Source organism: Nilaparvata lugens, unplaced genomic scaffold (assembly GCF_014356525.2).
Source record: "Nilaparvata lugens isolate BPH unplaced genomic scaffold, ASM1435652v1 scaffold5656, whole genome shotgun sequence".
Classification (NCBI taxonomy): Eukaryota; Metazoa; Arthropoda; class Insecta; order Hemiptera; family Delphacidae; genus Nilaparvata; species Nilaparvata lugens.
In genome coordinates, this window is record NW_024091453.1 from 1 (window position 1) to 20,529 (window position 20,529).

Below are 20,529 nucleotides of genomic sequence, written 5' to 3' on the forward strand. Positions count from 1 at the left end.
AGCATACAGTCATATTCTATTTATGTGGCCGGGGCCGTGATTAGGAAATGGACGATTTTTCTTGTTAAAGGTGTTTAATTAACAGCATTTTATATGTTTTTATAATTAATTCAGAGCGAAGGAAACCTGTGAATGTAAGTTTTTAAAAATTTGATTAGTTTCAAATACTTTAAATACAGTACTTTTACTCTTTACTGTACTTATATAACCATAAATAAAATTGTTACCGTACCGTACATGTATTACCGTATGAGTTTAAAATTTACTTTTCTCAACCATTTTTAATAATAGCCTTAGCCTATTCTTAATGGGGGCACTTTAGTTTATGGGCCGCGGAATCTAGCATTGAGACCAACGTAGATCGATAGAGGAGATCAATACGAGATCAACCATGTATGACATTGTTGTCGATTTCCAAGGATTAGCTGAAAAAACATGGCAGAAAGTTCAAATTTTTTATATCAATTTTTATTTTTAATAATTTTTTTATGGCTAAAATATGTTTAAAACTAGTGCAATCTTATGTAAAATTTGACGAGGAATCCAATGAAACTAATTTCAGGTTCGTAACTTCAGTAGTTTTTGAGATATTGCAAAAAATGTGCAGAAAAATGTAAATTTTTTGCTTTAAAAAAGGTTAACTTGTTTTCATGATGCTTAATAGGTATTTTTAACTATTGGATTTAGTAGAATGATGAATTCTGAAGAAAAAATGTCCAGTCACTTGATAGCCTAAACTTGAAATTGTTGGAGATATTTGAGAAAAAACATGGCTGAAAGTTCAAAATTTTTATATAAATTTTCATTTTTAATTTTCTATGGCTGAAATATGTTTAAAACTAGTGCAATCTTATGTAAAATTTGACGAGGAATCCAATGAAACTAATTTCAGGTTCGTAACTTCAGTAGTTTTTGAGATATTGCAAAAAATGTGCAGAAAATGCAAATTTTTAAAGCTTTAAAAAAGGTTAACTTGTTTTCTATGATGCTTAATAGTATTTTTAATTAGGATTTACTATTGGATTTAGTGGAATGATGAATTCTAAAGAAAAAATATCTAGTCACTCGATAGCCTAACCTAACCTAACCTACCCAACCTAACCTAACCTAACCTAACCTAATCTAACCCAACCTAACCTAACCTAACCTAACCCAACCCAACCTAACCTAACCTAATCTAACCTAACCCAACCTAACCTAACGTAACCTAACCCAAACCTAACCTAACCCAACCTAACCTAATCTAACCTAGCCTAATCTAAACCAACCTAACCCAACCAAACCTAACCCAACCTAACCTAACCTAATCTAACCCAACCAAACCAAACCTAACCTAACCTAACCTAACCCAACCTAACCTAACCTAATCTAACCCAACCTAACCTAACCTAACCTAACCCAACCAAACCTAACCCAACCTAACCTAATCTAACCTAGCCTAATCTAACCCAACCTAACCTAACCTAATCTAATCTAACCCAACCTAACCTAACCCAACCCAACCTAAACCAAACTAACGTAACCTAACCTAACCTAACCTCGATAGCCTAAACTTGGAATTGTTGGAAATATTTGAGAAAAAACATGGCTGAATTAGTGGATTTAGTGGAATGATGAATTCTAAAGAAAAAATGTTTAGTCACTCGATAGCCTAACCTAACCTAACCTAACCCAACCTAACCTAACCTAATCTAACCCAACCTAACCTAACCTAACCCAACCCAACCTAACCTAATCTAACCCAACCTAACCTAACCCAACCTAACCTAACCCAACCTAACCTAATCTAACCCAACCTAACCTAACCCAACCAAACCTAACCTAACCTAATGTAACCCAACCTAACCTAACCCAACCCAACCTAACCTAACCCAACCTAACCTAACCCAACCTAACCTAACCCAATCTAACCTAACCTCGATAGCCTAAACTTAAAATTGTTGGAAATATTTGTGAAAAAACATGGCTGAATTAGTGGATTTAGTGGAATGATGAATTCTAAAGAAAAAATGTTTAGTCACATTTGGGTTAGGTTAGGTTGGGTTAGGTTAGGTTAGGTTGGGTTAGATTAGGTTAGGTTAGGTTAGGTTGGTTAGGTTAGGTTAGGTTAGGCTATCGAGTGACTAGACATTTTTTCTTTAGAATTCATCATTCCACTAAATCCAATAGTTAAAAATACCTATTAATCACAATGAAAACAAGTTAACCTATTTTAAATAAAAAAAATTGCAATTTTCTGCACATTTTTTGCTATATCTCAAAAACTACTAAAGTTACGCATCTGAAATTAGTTTCATTGGATTCCTCGTCAAATTTTACATAAGATTGCACTAGTTTTAACATATTTCAGCCATAGAAAATTAAAAATAAAAATTTATATAAAAATTTTGAACTTTCCGCCATGTTTTTTCTCAAATATCTCCAACAATTTCAAGTTTAGGCTATCGAGTGACTGGACATTTTTTCTTCAGAATCATCATTCTACTAAATCCAATAGTTAAAAATACCTATTAAGCATCATGAAAACAAGTTAACCTTTTTTAAAGCAAAAAATTTGCATTTTTCTGCACATTTTTTGCAATATCTCAAAAACTACTGAAGTTACGAACCTGAAATTAGTTTCATTGGATTCCTCGTCAAATTTTACATAAGATTGCACTAGTTTTAACATATTTTAGCCATAAAAAAATTATTAAAAATAAAAATTGATATAAAAAATTTGAACTTTCCGCCATGTTTTTTCAGCTAATCCTTGGAAATCGACAACAATGTCATACATGGTTGATCTCGTATTGATCTCCTCTATCGATCTGTATAGGTCTCAATGCTGGATTCCGCGGCCCATATACTAAAGTGCAGCCTTCTTAATTTCCAATTCTCACATTTTTTTTATTTTAGCATTCAATAAAACATTATAAAAATTTGACATTACGTTATTATAATAGCCTACTATTAGAATAATGAAGATAGGTAGGCGTAACCAATTTTTTATCACATAACTTAGATACGGTCTCGTACAGTAATTCATATAGAGGATTTACTAAATTTTTGTTGTAAGACCAGCATCCACATGAATTAAGGTACATTTAGTGTTTTTTATATTAAATAAATACTGATAGTTCAAAGTGAATCTCACTTGAATCAGGTTGTTTTGGAACTTGAAAATTCTGGTTGAATCGGGTTGATTATGACAAATAAACAGAGCTACGTTTGTAAGGGGGTTTCAAACTGACTTAGACCTACCAAAAAGTTATTTCAAAGTCCATATCAACTCAGTAGATCTGTTCTGAAACAGACATCCTCTGAACGGGACCCGAGTGTTGAGATTCAGAGGAAGTAACTATGGTAGGGCAAGGCCCCAACTATGAACGGGCGATATAGACGTGTTTATTTTTCTCAGCTTGTTAACAGGATGCATATTACTGTCCCTTAGATTATACTGGTGCTCTTTATCTGAAGAAGTGCAAAATAAATTCAGCGCGTCTATGTATATAGGGGCTTATAACTTATCTATTATGAGCAATGTCAGAACTGAAGAAATGTTTCAGCGAATTATCCGAAGAGAATAAACAAATTAAAAAAGAACTGTCAATTCTAAAGTCAGTTAATAATAGGCTTATTAAAAAAGTTACTGATTTGGAAGATCGTTCTAGAAGGAACAATTTAATCTTTAAGGGTATAAAATATGGAAAGAACGATGTCTGCTGTGATGTTATAAAAGATTTTTGTGTCAAAGTGTTGAAGTGTGGGAGGGACATACATGTAAATAAAGCACACACTTTAGGGCCGCAAAAAGATAATGCACCACTTATAGCTCATATTCCTGCAGATAAAGACTTTGATTGCATTCTAAAAAATACATTCAAGCTTAAAGGAACTAGTTTTGTGGTGCACAAGGACTTTAGTTACGTGACACGTATGAAAAGGGGGGGTACTGCTTGCGCTCAAAAAAGAAATAACGCGAACTGTAGGAGAAAAAAAGATTCACCTGAATGTTGATCGTCTGTTCGTGGAAGGACAAGTGTTCACCTTTGATGATGAGGTTGGACTAAAAGCTGGTAGCAGTGACGGATTAGTCAAATTGAAAGAAATGTTCAAAGTGGACTTCAAAGGCTATTTAAACAAAATACTGGAGAAAGGACAAACTGGTGTCGAGAAACAGGACGTTGATAGGGCACAGGAATAGGGAAGTGTTGTCTGTCACGAGTATAAAGATAATGAGTGTATTAGTAAAACAGAAAATGAAAGTTCTATAATCAAATTAGTGGGATACAATGTTGCGGGTTTAAAGGGTAAGACAAATGATATTAATTTTATAAATTTCATTAAATCGTATGATGTTTTTTGTTTATGCGAAACTTTTCTTGAAGAGTCCGATAGTTCATGTATTGGCCATATATTTTCAGATTACGATTTACGTTTTATTCCCGCAATAAGAACCTGTAATAGAGGACGAGCAAGTGCGGGGATTCTGTACGGTTACAATAAAAAGAAGTTACAGAATACAGCAAGTTTTGTTGTACTGGATGATCTGAAGTTATAGCGCTAAAATTGGTAATGCAAAAGTCCACATAATACCTATTTATTTAAATAGTGTGCAGAGAGATGGGATAGGGATTTATTAGAATTGAGTTTACTGGAGAGTCATGGAAAGGATAAACATTTCATACTGCTAGTGATTTCAATAGTAAATAGGAGATTGTCAAATTTACCTGAAGAATTGTTGGCTACTGTGTAAGAGTCAATACTCGAGAAAATCTAAAGACAGTTTAGTGAATGGTAGAGGTAGGACAATTCTAGAGCTTTGCGAAAGACGACATGGTAATATTGAATGGTAGAACAATGGGGGATAGGGATGGTGAATTCCATTTGTTAGTGGACAGGGGGCCTCGGTCATTGATTTTTGTTGCATATCCAGTGTACTGTGTCACCTGGTCATATGGGACTATATATGAATCATATATTTATCTCATATTGATCAGGATTTTAGAGTTTTAATTTACGAAAAGTTTAATGAACGGTGTTTCTGCCTTTGAACAGTTTTGTCATCGACAGAAAGATTGTTTATTTCACTTGTTATCAAAATTATTGTAGTTTCTCTTTTGTTTTTCATAACAAACGTGCTCGCTTGTGCGACTGATAAAAATATGTATTTGAAATGGCTTCATGTTTGGCATTGACTGAGTTATATATTAATACCCAAAATTTTACTTTTGTGGTGTGTGAGCTCGTTCGTTAGGACTGTGAGTAAAGTCCGGCTGTTCTGGTGAAGGGGATAGATTTTGTTCTTGTTTTATAATACAGTTTTCCTGTCACAGTTCGGGCAGTTTAAAGAGAATTGTATTATTGAATAAGAAGGGATCTGAACCCACTTCATTGGATCAGTTTTTTATTTTTCATTAATAATTAACGTCGCGTTCAACCAGTGGATGCCAATTGGGGGCCATTATCATAAAGGTAGGTGACTACTGAGTCATTGTTTTAAATTTTCCATAACCACAACAAATTTAATCTTCACTAGCAGCCAAACGAGTAGCCCTTGAAATATTCATCTATTTATTGTTATTTCATAATTTCTAATTATAATTCTAATTTGTACAAATAATTTATTGTTTTGTTTTAATTATCAAAACCAGTACGATCATTTCTTGTTTTTCATTTCCCCACCTTTACATATTTGGTGGAGGCTCAAGGGTTTTTAATCCAGCTTTTAAAATTTGGACTTTTCCGGTTACCTCATTGAAGATTCAATTTTTGTGGTTGCATTTTTCATTATTAAATATATGTTTTTATTTCAGTGAAATTATGGGTGAAATAGTTGAGTTTGAACCTTACGGGACTGTAAAAACAGTTTGTAGGATGAATTTCGAGGATTTATTGAATTGGAATATTGTGGAACAAAAAATTGATTGTAATAATGGATTTTAACGGATGGAGAATGATAATTATAATTGAACAGATAATTTTGAGATTCACGATATTGGAAGATTTACGATTATTATTGATTTTGAATTGCAAAAGCTATGACAATGAAGATTTTGTACGATTGCAAGATTTATTATCAATTCTTATTATAAAGAATTAGATATTATGATGACATGAGAAATTAATGATTATTAAGATATGATTGAATAGGATAAATTTATTATTATTGGAGAGATATCGATATTTGAGATATGGAGAATTTATGATTATTGAAACCAGATTAATTGGAAATTTATTATTTATTATTGAATAGAATTGGATTGGAACAGATTAACAATGGAAAAACTTAGACCGTTACTATTACCGAAATTTTTTGATGGAAAAGATGAAGAATTTGACATTGATGATTTTTTCAACTATTTTGAAAAGGTTGCCTTAGCGAACGGTTGGGATGAAAAAGATAATTTATTATACTTGCGGTTTTGTTTGAAAGGAAGTGCTGAGAAATCTTTTGACGTTATTGAGAATGATTTGACTCGACAGGACAAAAGAAAAATTGGTTAATTTCTATCGATCTCCTCTCAAATTGTGGAAACTAGAAAAGGAATTAGATACTTGTAGCATGGAATTTGAAGAAGATGGTAGAGATTTTGTAGCACGAGTCTCATCCCTATGTAGAAAAGTAGATTCGAATATGCATGAATCTCGGATTATCAGGATAATTTTAAGAGGTTTGTCTTCAAATATATTTGAAAGAATTATAATGTTATCAAATAGTACTATTGTAGAATTGTATAAAAATATTGAGAAATATGAATTATCATGTCAGTATTTGAATGAGTGGAAATTTGGACAGGTGCAAGTAATTAATGATATTATGGAACCAGAATTTGAAGAACTATTGGAAATCGGAAATGAGTTTGAAAATGAGAATTGTTTAGAAAATGCTATTATCTGTGATGATTTTGATTCTTGTAATTATTATGTTTCAAATGAAGTGGATGTATATTGTCATGTTAGTAACTTCGAGATTGAAAATGGGTTGGATGAAGTTCTTATTTGTAATGATTGTGATTTGAATGAGGAAGATATAATTTACAAAGAGGATAACGATAGGGAAATGATTAAGGAAGAGTTATCAGATTTATCGGAAAGTGATTTGAATTTCTCTTTTACGATTGATAACAGGCCGTTTGAACATTTTGTGAACTCTGGTATGCGTAATGATTGTGAATCTAGAGGAGTCAAGATGCATCAGAATGTTAGTCTCGTGAATAATAGGACTAATAGAAAAAGAAGACGTAAGAAATGTAAAGTTTGTGGTAAACATAATCATTTTACGCGGAATTGTTTTTACAACGTTAATTATGCTTATCGGGTTTATAAAAGGATGCATAGAATTTGTGAAAAAGAAGGCTATGATATTAGAGTGTGTTCTTTTGATGGCAGAAAGTTTTCGGAAAATGCTAGACGTAAGAAAGCATATTTTACTGATAGGACACAGGAGTTTAGTACTAGGCATATTGATAAAAATGTTTTAGACGGCGGTCCATCAAATATTGATAATTCAAGGAATGAATTAGGAGGTTGTATAGTCACTGAATCAGGTTCTACTTTGGAAGGTGTTAGGCACAATGGGATATATGTTAGAAGAAACTATTCTAATACTGATGATAAGAAATATTCAATCTCCCATAAACACGAGATTGATCTTGTAGATATTAAAATTAATTATAGCCAGAAATGTGGATCAGCAAATAATGGTGTTGAACGAAATATTACTGACTCATGCTACTTGGAGCTGAAAAGTGATGTAGATAATAAAAGTTTTGTTAACAAGATGAATGAATCAATTATTGATAAACAAGAAGGCCATGGAAATAGTATATTGAACCGATTACAGAAAAAATGTGAATCAGCGATTTGTGTAAACGGTGAAGGTGAAAATACAGAGTCAGATTTGAATTATTGTAATTTTCTAAAAGATATGAAGAATAATAGAATTGAAACTGATGGAATTTTTGTTAATGAGAGTTCGGTAGAGAAATATGATGACATAATTTTGAATAGTTTGGAAAGCGTGTCCCAGTTAAGCGTTAATAGCGATGAAATATTTATTGAAACAATAATTCTGGAGAGGTTTGAAAAACGAACTCAGACTCAGCAGACTCAGCGAAAGTATTACATGAGACAATATTGCTAGTAGAACGAGGCCTTTTAGCTGATTTGCAGTTGTCATTCAATGAAGAACGCTGAACTGTTTGGGACTAATACATCATTCGATGTCAGATAAATTGAAAATAATCATTGTCCGATATGAAGAATGATTAATATTATGTTATGTGGAAATATTATGAGCTAAAAAGAATAATGATTAGAGTAGAATAAGATAATTAGAATAGAATTTTTATTAGATTTTGATATTTTTACTAATAATGAACTTTTCAATTTTGGGATTTTATGATTTTTTTTCACTGAGCTTGTAGGTAGTGATAATTTCAATCGTTTATGTCCAATAAAATTTTTCGATTAGGGCAGTAGTTTTCGAGTTAGGTATTTTCAAAAATTTTCTTTTTGGGGTTTTGTGATTTTTTTTTTCTTCATATAAAGTTTTGTTTTAGTATTTTGAAACATATTCTGGAAATTCAATGTAATTCACCGAACGAATCTGTTGTGAAGGAAGTTTTTCAAACGACGATTTTGATAGCGTTCGATATTGATTGACTCCTACTAAATTTTTGCTCTACTGGCTGCCAAGAGGCGAAATTATCGAAAAATTCAGAAATCTCCAGTTCATGGAAAACAATTTTGTGATTTTTCGATTTTTTTTTTCGGGAATCTTATTTTTTAGGATGAGTACATTCAACTTTGTTCTGTGAAAAATTTTGTTTAGAGCAAAGGGTTTTGAGGTTTTTCATTTTATAGTTTTTGTTGGTGACCTTGTATAGTAGCAAAAAATTTTTTTTTTGAATTTAAAGATGAATTTTAGGTCATTCGCTTGCATTTCTAAAATGGGATAGGATATGTGAAGTAGATATTTTTGAGATATTTGAGGGTTCGTGAGTTATTTCAATAGGTAGTATATTTTCGGCTTCAGTCAGACACGGATTTTGAATTTCGCGCGTTTCTGCTGAATGGTTATCTACTGATTTTGAATTTCGCGCGTTTTTGCTAAATGTTTATCTGCTATTTTTGTATGGTTTATGTTGGGATTTCATTTTGGTTTCATGATATTTGATGGATAGTTGTATTCTACATATATTGGATTTTGGTTTTCAGTTATAAGTGATATTCGTTTATTCCGATGAGTTCTTTTTTTTACGATTTATGATGATTACAAGGTATGCGGCGTATCTTGATTGTTAGTCTAGAAATTTCAGACAAATTCGGAAAAAGTCGATTTTCGAAAAAAATTTTATTGCAGTTTCATATTTTCTTAGCATAGATTTTAGCATTGCGATAATTATAATTTTGTTTAGGGCAAAGGGTTCTGAGATATTTCACTTTAGAATTTTGGCCCTTTGGATTTTATATTTCATTATATTAAGGTTATGAATAAGTTTTATTGAAATATTTTCAAGGGTTATTAAAGGTAGATATTTTGTTGATAGATTTCATGAATTAAATATTTGAATTTGTTGTCATAAGGTGTTGATAATTAAGGTTTAATGGTGATAGTCATTTTTTTAAGTCGTATTTTTTTGAAGTCATGCGCTATATTAAAGTCCCTAAGAGAATTTTTGTAAATATTATTCGTAATTATTTATCATTTCATCATTGTTTATCAGAATTGATTATAATATTTATGGATTTATCATCCAGTGGTTGAATAATAGGATTATATTTTATTTATTTGATCTGTTTTCGATGGGGTCTTATGATTAAGCCTATAATTATAAGTCCTCGTAAAATTTTATTAAAATATTATTACTGATTATTGTTGCTGGAGGTGAAGTCCATATTTTTCAATGGTAATATAGACCAAACTTATTGTCCATGGGTTATAATAAACGGTTATAGGGGAATTTTTTAGCTATGGATAGCAGAGTTTCAGTTTTATACGTTTATATCTTTGAATTGAATTTCGTTTTATAATTTTTTCTCAGTATAACTAATGATTACTATATTCTTGATTATATTCATGATAATATTTGAGTTTCATTGTGTCATGGTTCTAATATTAATGGTTTTGAGTAGAAAATTTTTCTTTTGGCACAATAGGTTGAGTTTAGGGCTTATTATTATGGTTGAGTTTTTATTTTCAGAAGTGATTTTTGGTAATCATTGTAGAACCATGTTTTACGATATAGAATCAGTTATTATAGAAGAGGGTTTATTATTCCATGGTTACATATTTATATTTTAGGGTACAGTTACCTATGAAAATTGGTATTTGGCTGGGTTTTACATTTAATTTCACAGTTGCATTATTGATTTTGTATTGATTTTACAGTTATGACTAACCATGTTATATTTCATAGTCATTATAATTATATCTTAGTTATTTCAAATTATGGTTATTCCAGGAAAATGAACAGGAAATATGGTTGATGGATAGTTTACCATTTTATGATAACCAAATGGTCATGTTTCATTCACATAATTACATATTCTGATTACATGTTACATTTTTGTAATATAACATTATCACTGATATAACTTTCTTTTTTTTCTCGATAAATCATGGTACGTTTTAATATTTGGTGCCACGAAAAAGTACAGTAATGTAATTCATTGTTTTGTTATTTTATTTTTGCGTTTGTACTGATGTGACCTACGTTAAAGAAAGTGCAATTGTCACGTATTTTTGAGTGACAAACGTTATTGATACTTTTAAACGTTCACTAATAGAAATTCATAATGAAGCTGTTATAAGACAATTATATTTTTGATGGATGAATATTTTATTCACTTTTATTTTGACTTGAATTTCTTTCTCAATAAAAATATAACTAGAGTATAAGTTTTTATATTCTGATTATTTATTGTATGATTGTGATTTTGTTTTCATATGACTCATATATTGTTCTGATTTCAGAATTGTTCCAGTATATATATATATATAGGCCTATGCACTTCTAATAAATTGTATCATTTCTAGGTTTCTGATTAATAATATATGCTAACCAGCCAGTCCAGTTGTTAATTGTAATATTCACGTCGAGTTTGTTAATATTATTGTAAACGTTTCTCTTGATTTTTTTTATTACGATTCATTTGCGGTTGCTTCAAGTAGAGTTTTTTTTTTTGTAAGAGGTTCTGTTACGCATAAACATGTCAATTATGGTACATTTTGCGTCATTTCTCATTCTCACGACTTTCACGGCGCAACTGGAGGCAGTCAGGGTCTTCGCGGGAGTTTTCTACAAGGAGCTACGTCACGCTGTAGCGTATGAATCATCGGTTCCACTAACATACGAGGTAGATTTCCCGGCAGCTCAGCTCGACATCTTGCAGGCGGAAAGGGTGTTCTGGCCTAACTGTCAACAAGAGGATTGCAGTTTAGCGGATGCGGTAGAAGTTTTGTATAATTCTACAAACGGAATTCTTCGCAACAGTCATGCTGCTTTCAACTCTTCAATTCGTTTGGGAACTCAAGCTTCACGAAAGACCAGAGCGATCGATGTTGTCGGCGATTTTCTTCATTTTTGTTGCGCAGTAGCGACGGATGGGGAACTTCATAAGCTGGAATTCAACGAAAAACATGTAGCTGATCACCTCAACGCATTCCAAGGGTTGGTTGCAGACGACCACAAAGATTTAATTCGGATTTCTCGCAACTTGAGGCAGTTTGCTGGAAATTTTTCTCAGCAATTTCACGATGCGTATAGCAAATTAACAGACAGTATGAGATTATTCGTACAACAGAATGTATCGGAGGAGAAAACACTGTTCACAAACCAGTTATTAACTTACATTTTTCACCTCTACTCACATGTAATATTTTATCACGGCAGGAATTCATAATACTGCGAAGGAACGCTGTGATAAAAAGCTTTTACCCTTTTCGCTGGTACACCCCAATTTATTACGTTCAGATCTCTTCAGATTGGAGAAAGGATATAAGTCGAAAGGACACCAGTTAGCTATACCTCTATCGGATTTGCAGCGATATTTTGATCTTCCACTTACGACTTGCGTGGTGAAGGAGAACTCCATGGTGCTTAGCTTAAAAGTACCGTTGGTCAGCATCGGCGGACAGTTTCAATTGCACAAGTATGTGAGGACACCTATGTATTTCGACGGCCAGATTTGTCAGCTTCAGCAGCAGGATTTCGTTTTGGCGCGGAGACAGGAGGACGGTGAGATTCAGGTCATCTCGGGAGATCATCTCTCTTCTTGTCGGGCACAGGACGATTTCTTATGCTATCTTCCGCGGCTGGTGCATGGAGGACATATGTCATCAGGTGTATGCATCACTTGTTTGCGGCGACAGAGCTGAAGGACATCCAACAATATTGCAGTTTAAGCTGTCGTCCAGCTAAGCAGGAGTTGGAGATCGTCGAATTTTCGCCTTCGGAGTATATCGTCGCGAATATACAGGCCAACACTACAGTCACTTGCGAGGGAGGTTCGTTTCATCATCTTCAACCTATTCCGGGAGCAATGTATGTGGTTTTACCCTGTCATTGCGAGATTTCGGTCGGCGGGAGAATAATGGTGAGAAAGACTTTTCCGTGTGACGCAAATGTTGATAAACAACCTCAGGTTCTCCATTACTTACCTTTACATTGGGTTAAGTTTAATTCGTTAAAAATTGATGTTTTGCAACCGCATTTCAATCCTAATTTTGTTAATTTTAGCGAAATTTTAAAAACTGATATAGATATAAAGGTTCCGGAATTTACAGTTCAAGACGTAATATCGTCAGATATATTTCACAAAGTAGATCTTCCAAATTCTTGGGGAGATGTTGTAAATTCCTCTAGTTTTGTTTTTTATATATTATTTGGCTGGTTAGGGTTTTTAACTTTATTCTGTGCATATTTAGGCATCAAGTTGTATGTGTGTAAATTATCTGCTGTAACGGTAGCACAACCCAAGATACATATAATCGATAGTTAAGAGTTATATAGTTACTTTTTGATGGATTAACTGTTTTATTGTTTTTTTTTTCTTGACTATATAGTTATGAGTCATAATGTACTTATAAAGTTTTTTTTTTTCGATTTTTATTGCAGCTTTTGAAGTAGTTCAATGTTGATTCACAAATAAATATATTGTCAATTGAGATTTTCTTTTCATAATAAGTTGAATATTCATGTATATTAATGTGTATAATATTGAAAGTTAGTTTCATATATAATCAATGTTATTGTGCAGCATAGTTTCATTTTGAATTTGATTTGAATGTTTGTAATTTAGTTTGAGTAACCTACCTTTCTATGTAAAAGTTTGATTTCAATGTATAGTAGCATTATCAAGTCAATCAGGCACACGTTTGTTTCCCGAGTATATTATTTTGTTTAATCATTATTATTTTTTTTTTGTTCCCCTCTTGACTACAGACTCAGGGACGAGTCTTTCAGCGGGATGGGTGATGTGTCACCTGGTCATATGGGACATATATATGATTCATATATTTATCTCATATTGATCAGGATTTTAGAGTTTTAATTTACGAAAAGTTTAATGAACGGTGTTTCTGCCTTTGAACAGTTTTGTCATCGACAGAAAGATTGTTTATTTCACTTGTTATCAAAATTATTGTAGCTTCTCTTTTGTTTTTCATAACAAACGTGCTCGCTTGTGCGACTGATAAAAATATGTATTTGAAATGGCTTCATGTTTGGCATTGACTGAGTTATATATTAATACCCAAAATTTTACTTTTGTGGTGTGTGAGCTCGTTCGTTAGGACTGTGAGTAAAGTCCGGCTGTTCTGGTGAAGGGGATAGATTTTGTTCTTGTTTTATAATACAGTTTTCCTGTCACAGTTCGGGCAGTTTAAAGAGAATTGTATTATTGAATAATAAGGGATCTGAACCCACTTCATTGGATCAGTTTTTTATTTTTCATTAATAATTAACGTCGCGTTCAACCAGTGGATGCCAAATTGGGGGCCATTATCATAAAGGTAGGTGACTACTGAGTCATTGTTTTAAATTTTCCATAACCACAACAAATTTAATCTTCACTAGCAGCCAAACGAGTAGCCCTTGAAATATTCATCTATTTATTGTTATTTCATAATTTCTAATTATAATTCTAATTTGTACAAATAATTTATTGTTTTGTTTTAATTATCAAAACCAGTACGATCATTTCTTGTTTTTCATTTCCCCACCTTTACAACTGGTAGATTCAATAGATGATTTCAAAGTCAATTCAATGATATTTTCAGATCATTTTCCTATAGAAGTTGAAGTGGTCTCCAATAAGCTACGGGAAGATGAATCATACTTATTACCGCTGCCTAGGTATAGATGGGTGGAAAATGCGAAAGAGGCATATCAGGGGCGTATTAGAAGTAAATTTCAAGACTTATTCATAGATTTACATAGCGCTGAAGAGCAAGCAACTCAGGTGATTAGTGTGGTTAAGGAATGTATGGATAATTATTCGTGTGAGAGAGGAAGAGTGTGTGCAAAATTTAAGCAAGCATGGTATGATTGGGAATGTGAGAGAGCGCGAGTGCGTAGTTTTAAGAATTTGAATTTATTTAGGAATAGTAACACCACTTATGCAAAGGAGGCTTATCTCGAGGCTAAAAACTATTATAAAAATATATGTTGCCAAAAGAAAAACGTTATTATCAGAGTATGAGTGATAGATTAGCGAATGTACGAGACTCCAAGGGTTTTTGGGAAGCGGCAAAGGTTTTCAAATTTAATAAGAAAATAATAAACAATTCTATACGGTCAGATGAGTGGACTCAGCATTTCAAGGAGATTTTCACCTCAAGTAGAGTAGCAGCATCAGCAGACTATGTAATTCATTTCAAAAGAGATGACATACTAGACAGTGTGATAGAGATGTCAGAGTTGAAAGCTGCATTGAAAAAGGCTAAGGAGGGAAAAGCACCGGGCACGGATGGGGTACCTATGGAGTTTTTCAAGAACGCGTCAGAAGAGCTTTTTGAAACGATTTTGGGACTCTTCAATCATGTATCAGAAAATGCAGACGTACCAACCAGTTTTAGGGATGCGGTCATATTCCCTATTCACAAAAAAGGAGATACGGCCAATGCAAAAAATTATAGAGGCATATCATTTGTGAATGCGCTAGCAAAGTGGTTTGCAGGTGTTTTGCTGGCTAGGCTTGAAAAGTGGGTACATATAAACAATGCACTCTGTGAACACCAAGCGGGGTTTAGAAAGGGCTATTCCACGATTGACAATGTTTTCAATTTACATAATATTATAAGTTTGAAATTAAGAGGAAGAGGGAAGAAATTATATTGTTTCTTTGTGGACCTGAAATCCGCGTTTGATCGAGTTGATAGGGCTGCACTTGTTCTTAAATTATATGATATAGGTCTATCAAATAAATTCGTTAGAGTTATCAGTGAGCTATATAGAGATACAAGAGCTAGTATATGGTGCAACAAAGAGATGACAGATTTTTTTCAAACAGTCAGCGGTTTAAAACAGGGCTGCTTGTTATCTCCAATTTTGTTCTCCTTGTTTATTAATGATTTGCATGATAACATGGTGGAGGGTGTATGGATTGATGAGCTGAATGTTAAGTTATTACTCTATGCCGACGACTTGGTTTTGTTTGCCTCTACTCCAAGGCCTTACAGAGAATGATTAATAATGTAAATGAATACTGTGACAGATGGGGATTGGAGATTAATACAGATAAATCTAAGATTATGGTATTCAGGAAAGGAGGACGATTGGCTGCACATGAAAAATGGATCCTAGGTGGTAACTCTATTGAGGTGGTAAACAAGTACAAATATTTAGGAGTAGTGCTTACCCCTCAGCTTTCATTCACACAGCATGTAAAGGAACGTGTATCGGTAGCTAAATTTGCGATAAATGGAATGTGGAGAAATTTTATTGCGAAGAATGATGTAGGAATTGAAGCAAAGTGGAAAGTATATCATGCTGTTATGAAGTCTGTGGCAGTGTATGCAGCACAAGTCTGGGGGTTCAAGTACTGTGACGTATTAGAGTCTTTACCTAGATTTTTTGTAAAAAAGTTGTTGGCATTACCTAGAGCCACACCCAATTATATATTACAGATGGAGCTGGATTTAGAATCAATGTATTTATATGTTTTGAAAATGCACATCGAGTATATTGCTAAAACCATGAGTCTCGGCAGGCACAGATTAACAAGAAAATTGGCTGAGAAAATAATTAGATATAAGATATCTTGGTTTAAGGAGTGGATGCGTTTGGATATAGAGTATGAATGTAACTTAGCAGAATGTTTGGTGAATGGAAGAGTGAATTTGAGCGTATGTATGAGAGAATGAAAGAGAAAAATAGACTGAGTTGTTTGCAAAGCGCAACTAATTCACGATTTCACAGCGTTTATCATATTTTAGACATGAGTAGAGGAAAGAGCTATTTGAAATCTGGATTGAACAGGAAAATGATGAGTTCTATTCTAAAAGCTAGAGGTGCATTATTACATTTGAACTATGGACATGGAAGAGAGGAAGAGCAGTGGATTTGTTCAATGTGCAATATGGGGCAGAGGGAAAATATTAAACATTTCATTGGAGTATGTCCAATCCTAAGTGGAGTTCAAAGAGCCTTTTTGGGGAAAGTTGAATTGAGTGACTCAGAGGTCGTTGATTGGCTCAATGGAAGTGATTGGTGGAAGCTGGCACGGTACGTGCAACAAGCAATCAAAATAAGAGAGTCACTAATCGAAGAATTCAATTATTAAATTGAGTAGGTCTAATAGTAGTAATTAGTAATTTGGCTATATAGTGGCGAAAGTATGACATTCAATTAAAATCATTCAAGTATTGTTTTTTTCTGTTTTGTTTTGATGAAGGGAAAATTTTATATTATTCACTATGTATTTTCTATTCATTATTTTAAGAATATTGCATATTATTTTTATTTCTAGGATAACAGTATCATAATTATAATTATCAAATTGTTAACTTTATTTTTAGTTTTGTTGATCGAAGGATATTAATCAGTTAGGATAAAGCATTGTAATAATGATTCAGTAGATACCGACTCCTGACAGACAACCTTCCGGTTATGTCAAATTAGTCTTTTATACAGTTCACTAGGTTTATTAAGAATTATTTTTTTTTGTTTTGAAAATTTTTGTTCAATATGTTGTATGCTTGATGATTCGTTTGGTTTTGTTTCTTAAATAAAGACGCTTATTATATTATTATTAATTATTATTATTATTATTATTATTATTATTATGAGCAATGCAATAATACACACACATACACCCATACTAATTTCTTAGTTAAGGTTAAGCTTGCATTTGTATAGATTCCATAGATGCAAATTGAACAGTTTTCCTTATTACAATATAATTTAAAACTAGATAATTTTATAATCGGCTACTTACGAATGCGCTACAGCCCTGCGTGGATCTTGGCTTTCTCAACAATTTGCCTCCATTCATCCCTCTGATTGTTCAGTCTCTTCCAGCTCCTCACTACTAAGTACGCCAGATTTTTGTCTACATCCTGGAGCCAACGTGTTCTCGAGGCGACCTCTTTTCCTCATACCTTCCATTCTTCCAACAAGCATCTGCCTCTGCATCCTATTGTTCTCCATTCTTTGCGCATGTCCCAGCCAGCTGATTCTTCTAGACTTTATGAATCGTACTATATCTTCTCCTCGCAGAATGTTACTTATCTCTGCATTGCTTCTGATTTTCCATTTTCGTATACAATGGTCCATAAACTTGAGTGCCCCCTACGGGCGGTAAAGATGCCTTGATTTTTTCATCTTGTTGACAGGATGCATATTTTCTCTTAAATCTTGAACTATACTAGCGTTTTTTTCTGATGATGAGCAATATAAATTCAGAGCGTCTATGTCGAGGCTTAACCCATCTTATATGAGCGATGCCATATCCTATTTGAGCATTTTCACACTCTGATTTCGTAGATGTTGAGCTTGCATTTGCATGGATGCGAATTTGAATAGTTTCCCCTATTACATTATAATAAGATTAAATATTTATATAATACTCAGGCCTATACCGCAATGTTGACGTGTTGTTGCTCCCGCAGGTCGCAGGTGTCGGCCGAGATTCGCTCTGTCCGATGTCCAATTTGAATGTAATTCTATGAATTGAAGTTTAAAGTTATTGAGTCCCGATAGCAAACAACAAGTACCTAGCATGGTTGTGGGATACAAATCAACATGATATGACTAATGGACATGATGGACTACAAACCCTTTATTGTGAATGTACCTTTCTCATTTTGTAATTACATTGAAAATACTCGAATGTCTGGCACACACCGTTATACGTGTCTGGCTGGTGTTGGTAGTTGTGAAACGGGACTTATATAAGTAGGCTACACAAAATATAAGTACAGTGTAAAGTACTGATACAATGTATTAGAGATATAACATACTAAAAGTTAAATATTCTCCGGCTGTATAGAGATTGCTATCCACTACAGACTACATAATAGATGGTTTTCTTCTATGCTTATTTGTTGTGAAGTTGCATTCTGAATGGAGTCAACTGACTGCCTGCAACTTGTGCTTGGATTGCAGGCAACCGTCTTCAGTTGCATTCTTTATCACTTGTCATCTTTTTCTCATCATTTATTCAGTTAAACAAGCAAACAAATACATCCCAAAAAAACAATCAACTTGCAATAATTATTCCCGTTAGAATTTCTTTGATGCCTTATTTTGCCAAGGAGAACTCTTAGGTGATCAAATATCAGTTTTGGGTGGTATAGCTATTGAATTTAAATTGCAATCACATAATATTATGTGTGTATAGCCTGCTTCCACCTAAACCTTTCATCTCTATTCATTAATGGTTTTCTAAATCATTAAACCTTTTCTGTCTTTATTCAATTAGGCCGTGGCCGTTTTTGACATTGAATGTTATCCAGTATTCAATATTTAACAGATATTCAATAATAAAAATTTAAGAAAATAAACATTGGTCATAAATCAATCCGATATTGCAGCTTTGAATTAGAGGAATAATTTATTCATGTTTTACTGATTGTCATGTTTTTTCAGGAGAGTTTCAATAGTGAAGGAAATTGCTAGTGTTGGCAACTCGAGTGAATGATTTTTGGGCGTGAAAATCTACTGGATGGTTGATCTGATTCTGATGACAATGGAAATAACCGAAGTTGAAATGGACGGCTATGACAGCCAAGGATGTCTCCATGATATGTTTCGGAGACAAGCGAGAAAAACTCCCAATAATCGGGCAGTTGTTGGATGGGTCAGTTTTTGTATTTTTCATTTGTTGGAGTGTTGACTATTCCAGTATCAATGATAGATTGGTTAAATTCGAATATTTAGTACAAGACATCATTGAATTCGATAATAAGACACAATTTCCCAGTTTATCAACAATTTCTATAAGTTATTGATAAAATTTGTTGAATATGCAAGTACCTTACATTGTTATTGAGGAACATTTCCATTATTGCTTTTAATGTACTTTAATTCCTTCTTATAATTGTTTATGAGTTATAGATAACCATTAGTTTACTCCATAGTTATTTTATAAGAATTATTTATCCCTTTTCATGAAGATTATTTTCTACAATAATATGAAACTTTCTCAAATTCAGTGTTTCTCAGTGCTATTAGTTATTTATACTTCACATCACATTAGTAGTTGTTTCTACTATTAGTAGTGTAGTGCCTTTGAGGCAGGAGATCTCGCTGACAAACTACTTTTTTGGATTACTATCAATTTAATCATGTCTCTGGTCCTTTTCACCTCTCAACTCCTCTTCAAAGAATATGTGATTATCATACCTTTTCTAAAACTATGTTAGAGAGTTAATTGTTAGTTTGTAATTGTAGAGTACTATATCGATGGTCTATTGACTAGTTGAAGCCTCATTCACATTGTCCAACACAGACAGACAGTAATTTGCATGGCCTTGCTGGTCTGTGTCTGTGCGGCCAGTTGCTGCTAGATGTGAATACACTCATGCAAATCAAAGTGAACAATACTTTTAATTGTGTCTGACACACTGCGTTGCGTGTCTGTCCAGTGTTGGTAGATGTGGATCAGGCTTAATGGATTCCAATCACAATACAATATTATCAATTATAAAGTAATGTATAATGTTGCCATAACTGATTTACATAATTTCATTTTCAGGCTAGATTTAAAACCCTTGATTATGAGAGCGACTGTTTAGCAGTGAAACTTGGACAGTGTGGAGTGGGAGTGAATACGGTGGTTGGAATATTAATGGACAGATCTTGGCAGTATGTTGTCTCCGTTTTGGGCATACTGAAAGCTGGTAACATATTCTACTCAATCCTTTCCTGTTCAATCCACTAATACTATATTAATAGAATATCTTCTTCTTCTTCTTCTTCTTCTCTTCTCTTCTTCTTCTTCTTCTTCTCTTCTTCTTCTTCTTCTCTTCTTCTTCTTCTTCTTCTCTTCTTCTTCTTCTCTTCTTCTTCTTCTTTCTTCTTCTTCTTTTCTTCTTCT

At 33.2% G+C, this 20,529-nt stretch overlaps 1 protein-coding gene across 2 annotated transcripts; it reads left to right on the plus strand.

Moving 5' to 3' along the window:
- The first annotated feature begins 16 nt into the window (after nucleotides 1-16).
- LOC120356057 (tyrocidine synthase 2-like) lies at nucleotides 17-20,409 on the plus strand. 2 transcript variants are annotated; one of them, XM_039444852.1, is made up of 3 exons: nucleotides 17-134; nucleotides 19,080-19,290; nucleotides 20,188-20,409. In XM_039444852.1, exons 2-3 carry the CDS (start codon nucleotides 19,156-19,158, stop codon nucleotides 20,371-20,373), a joined length of 321 nt encoding a protein of 106 aa, XP_039300786.1. In that variant the 5' UTR covers nucleotides 17-134; nucleotides 19,080-19,155; the 3' UTR covers nucleotides 20,374-20,409. The 2 variants fall into 2 exon arrangements, with proteins under 2 accessions (XP_039300786.1, XP_039300787.1); XM_039444853.1 differs by lacking the exon at nucleotides 17-134 and adding an exon at nucleotides 2,868-3,080.
- Nucleotides 20,410-20,529: the final 120 nt, after the last annotated feature.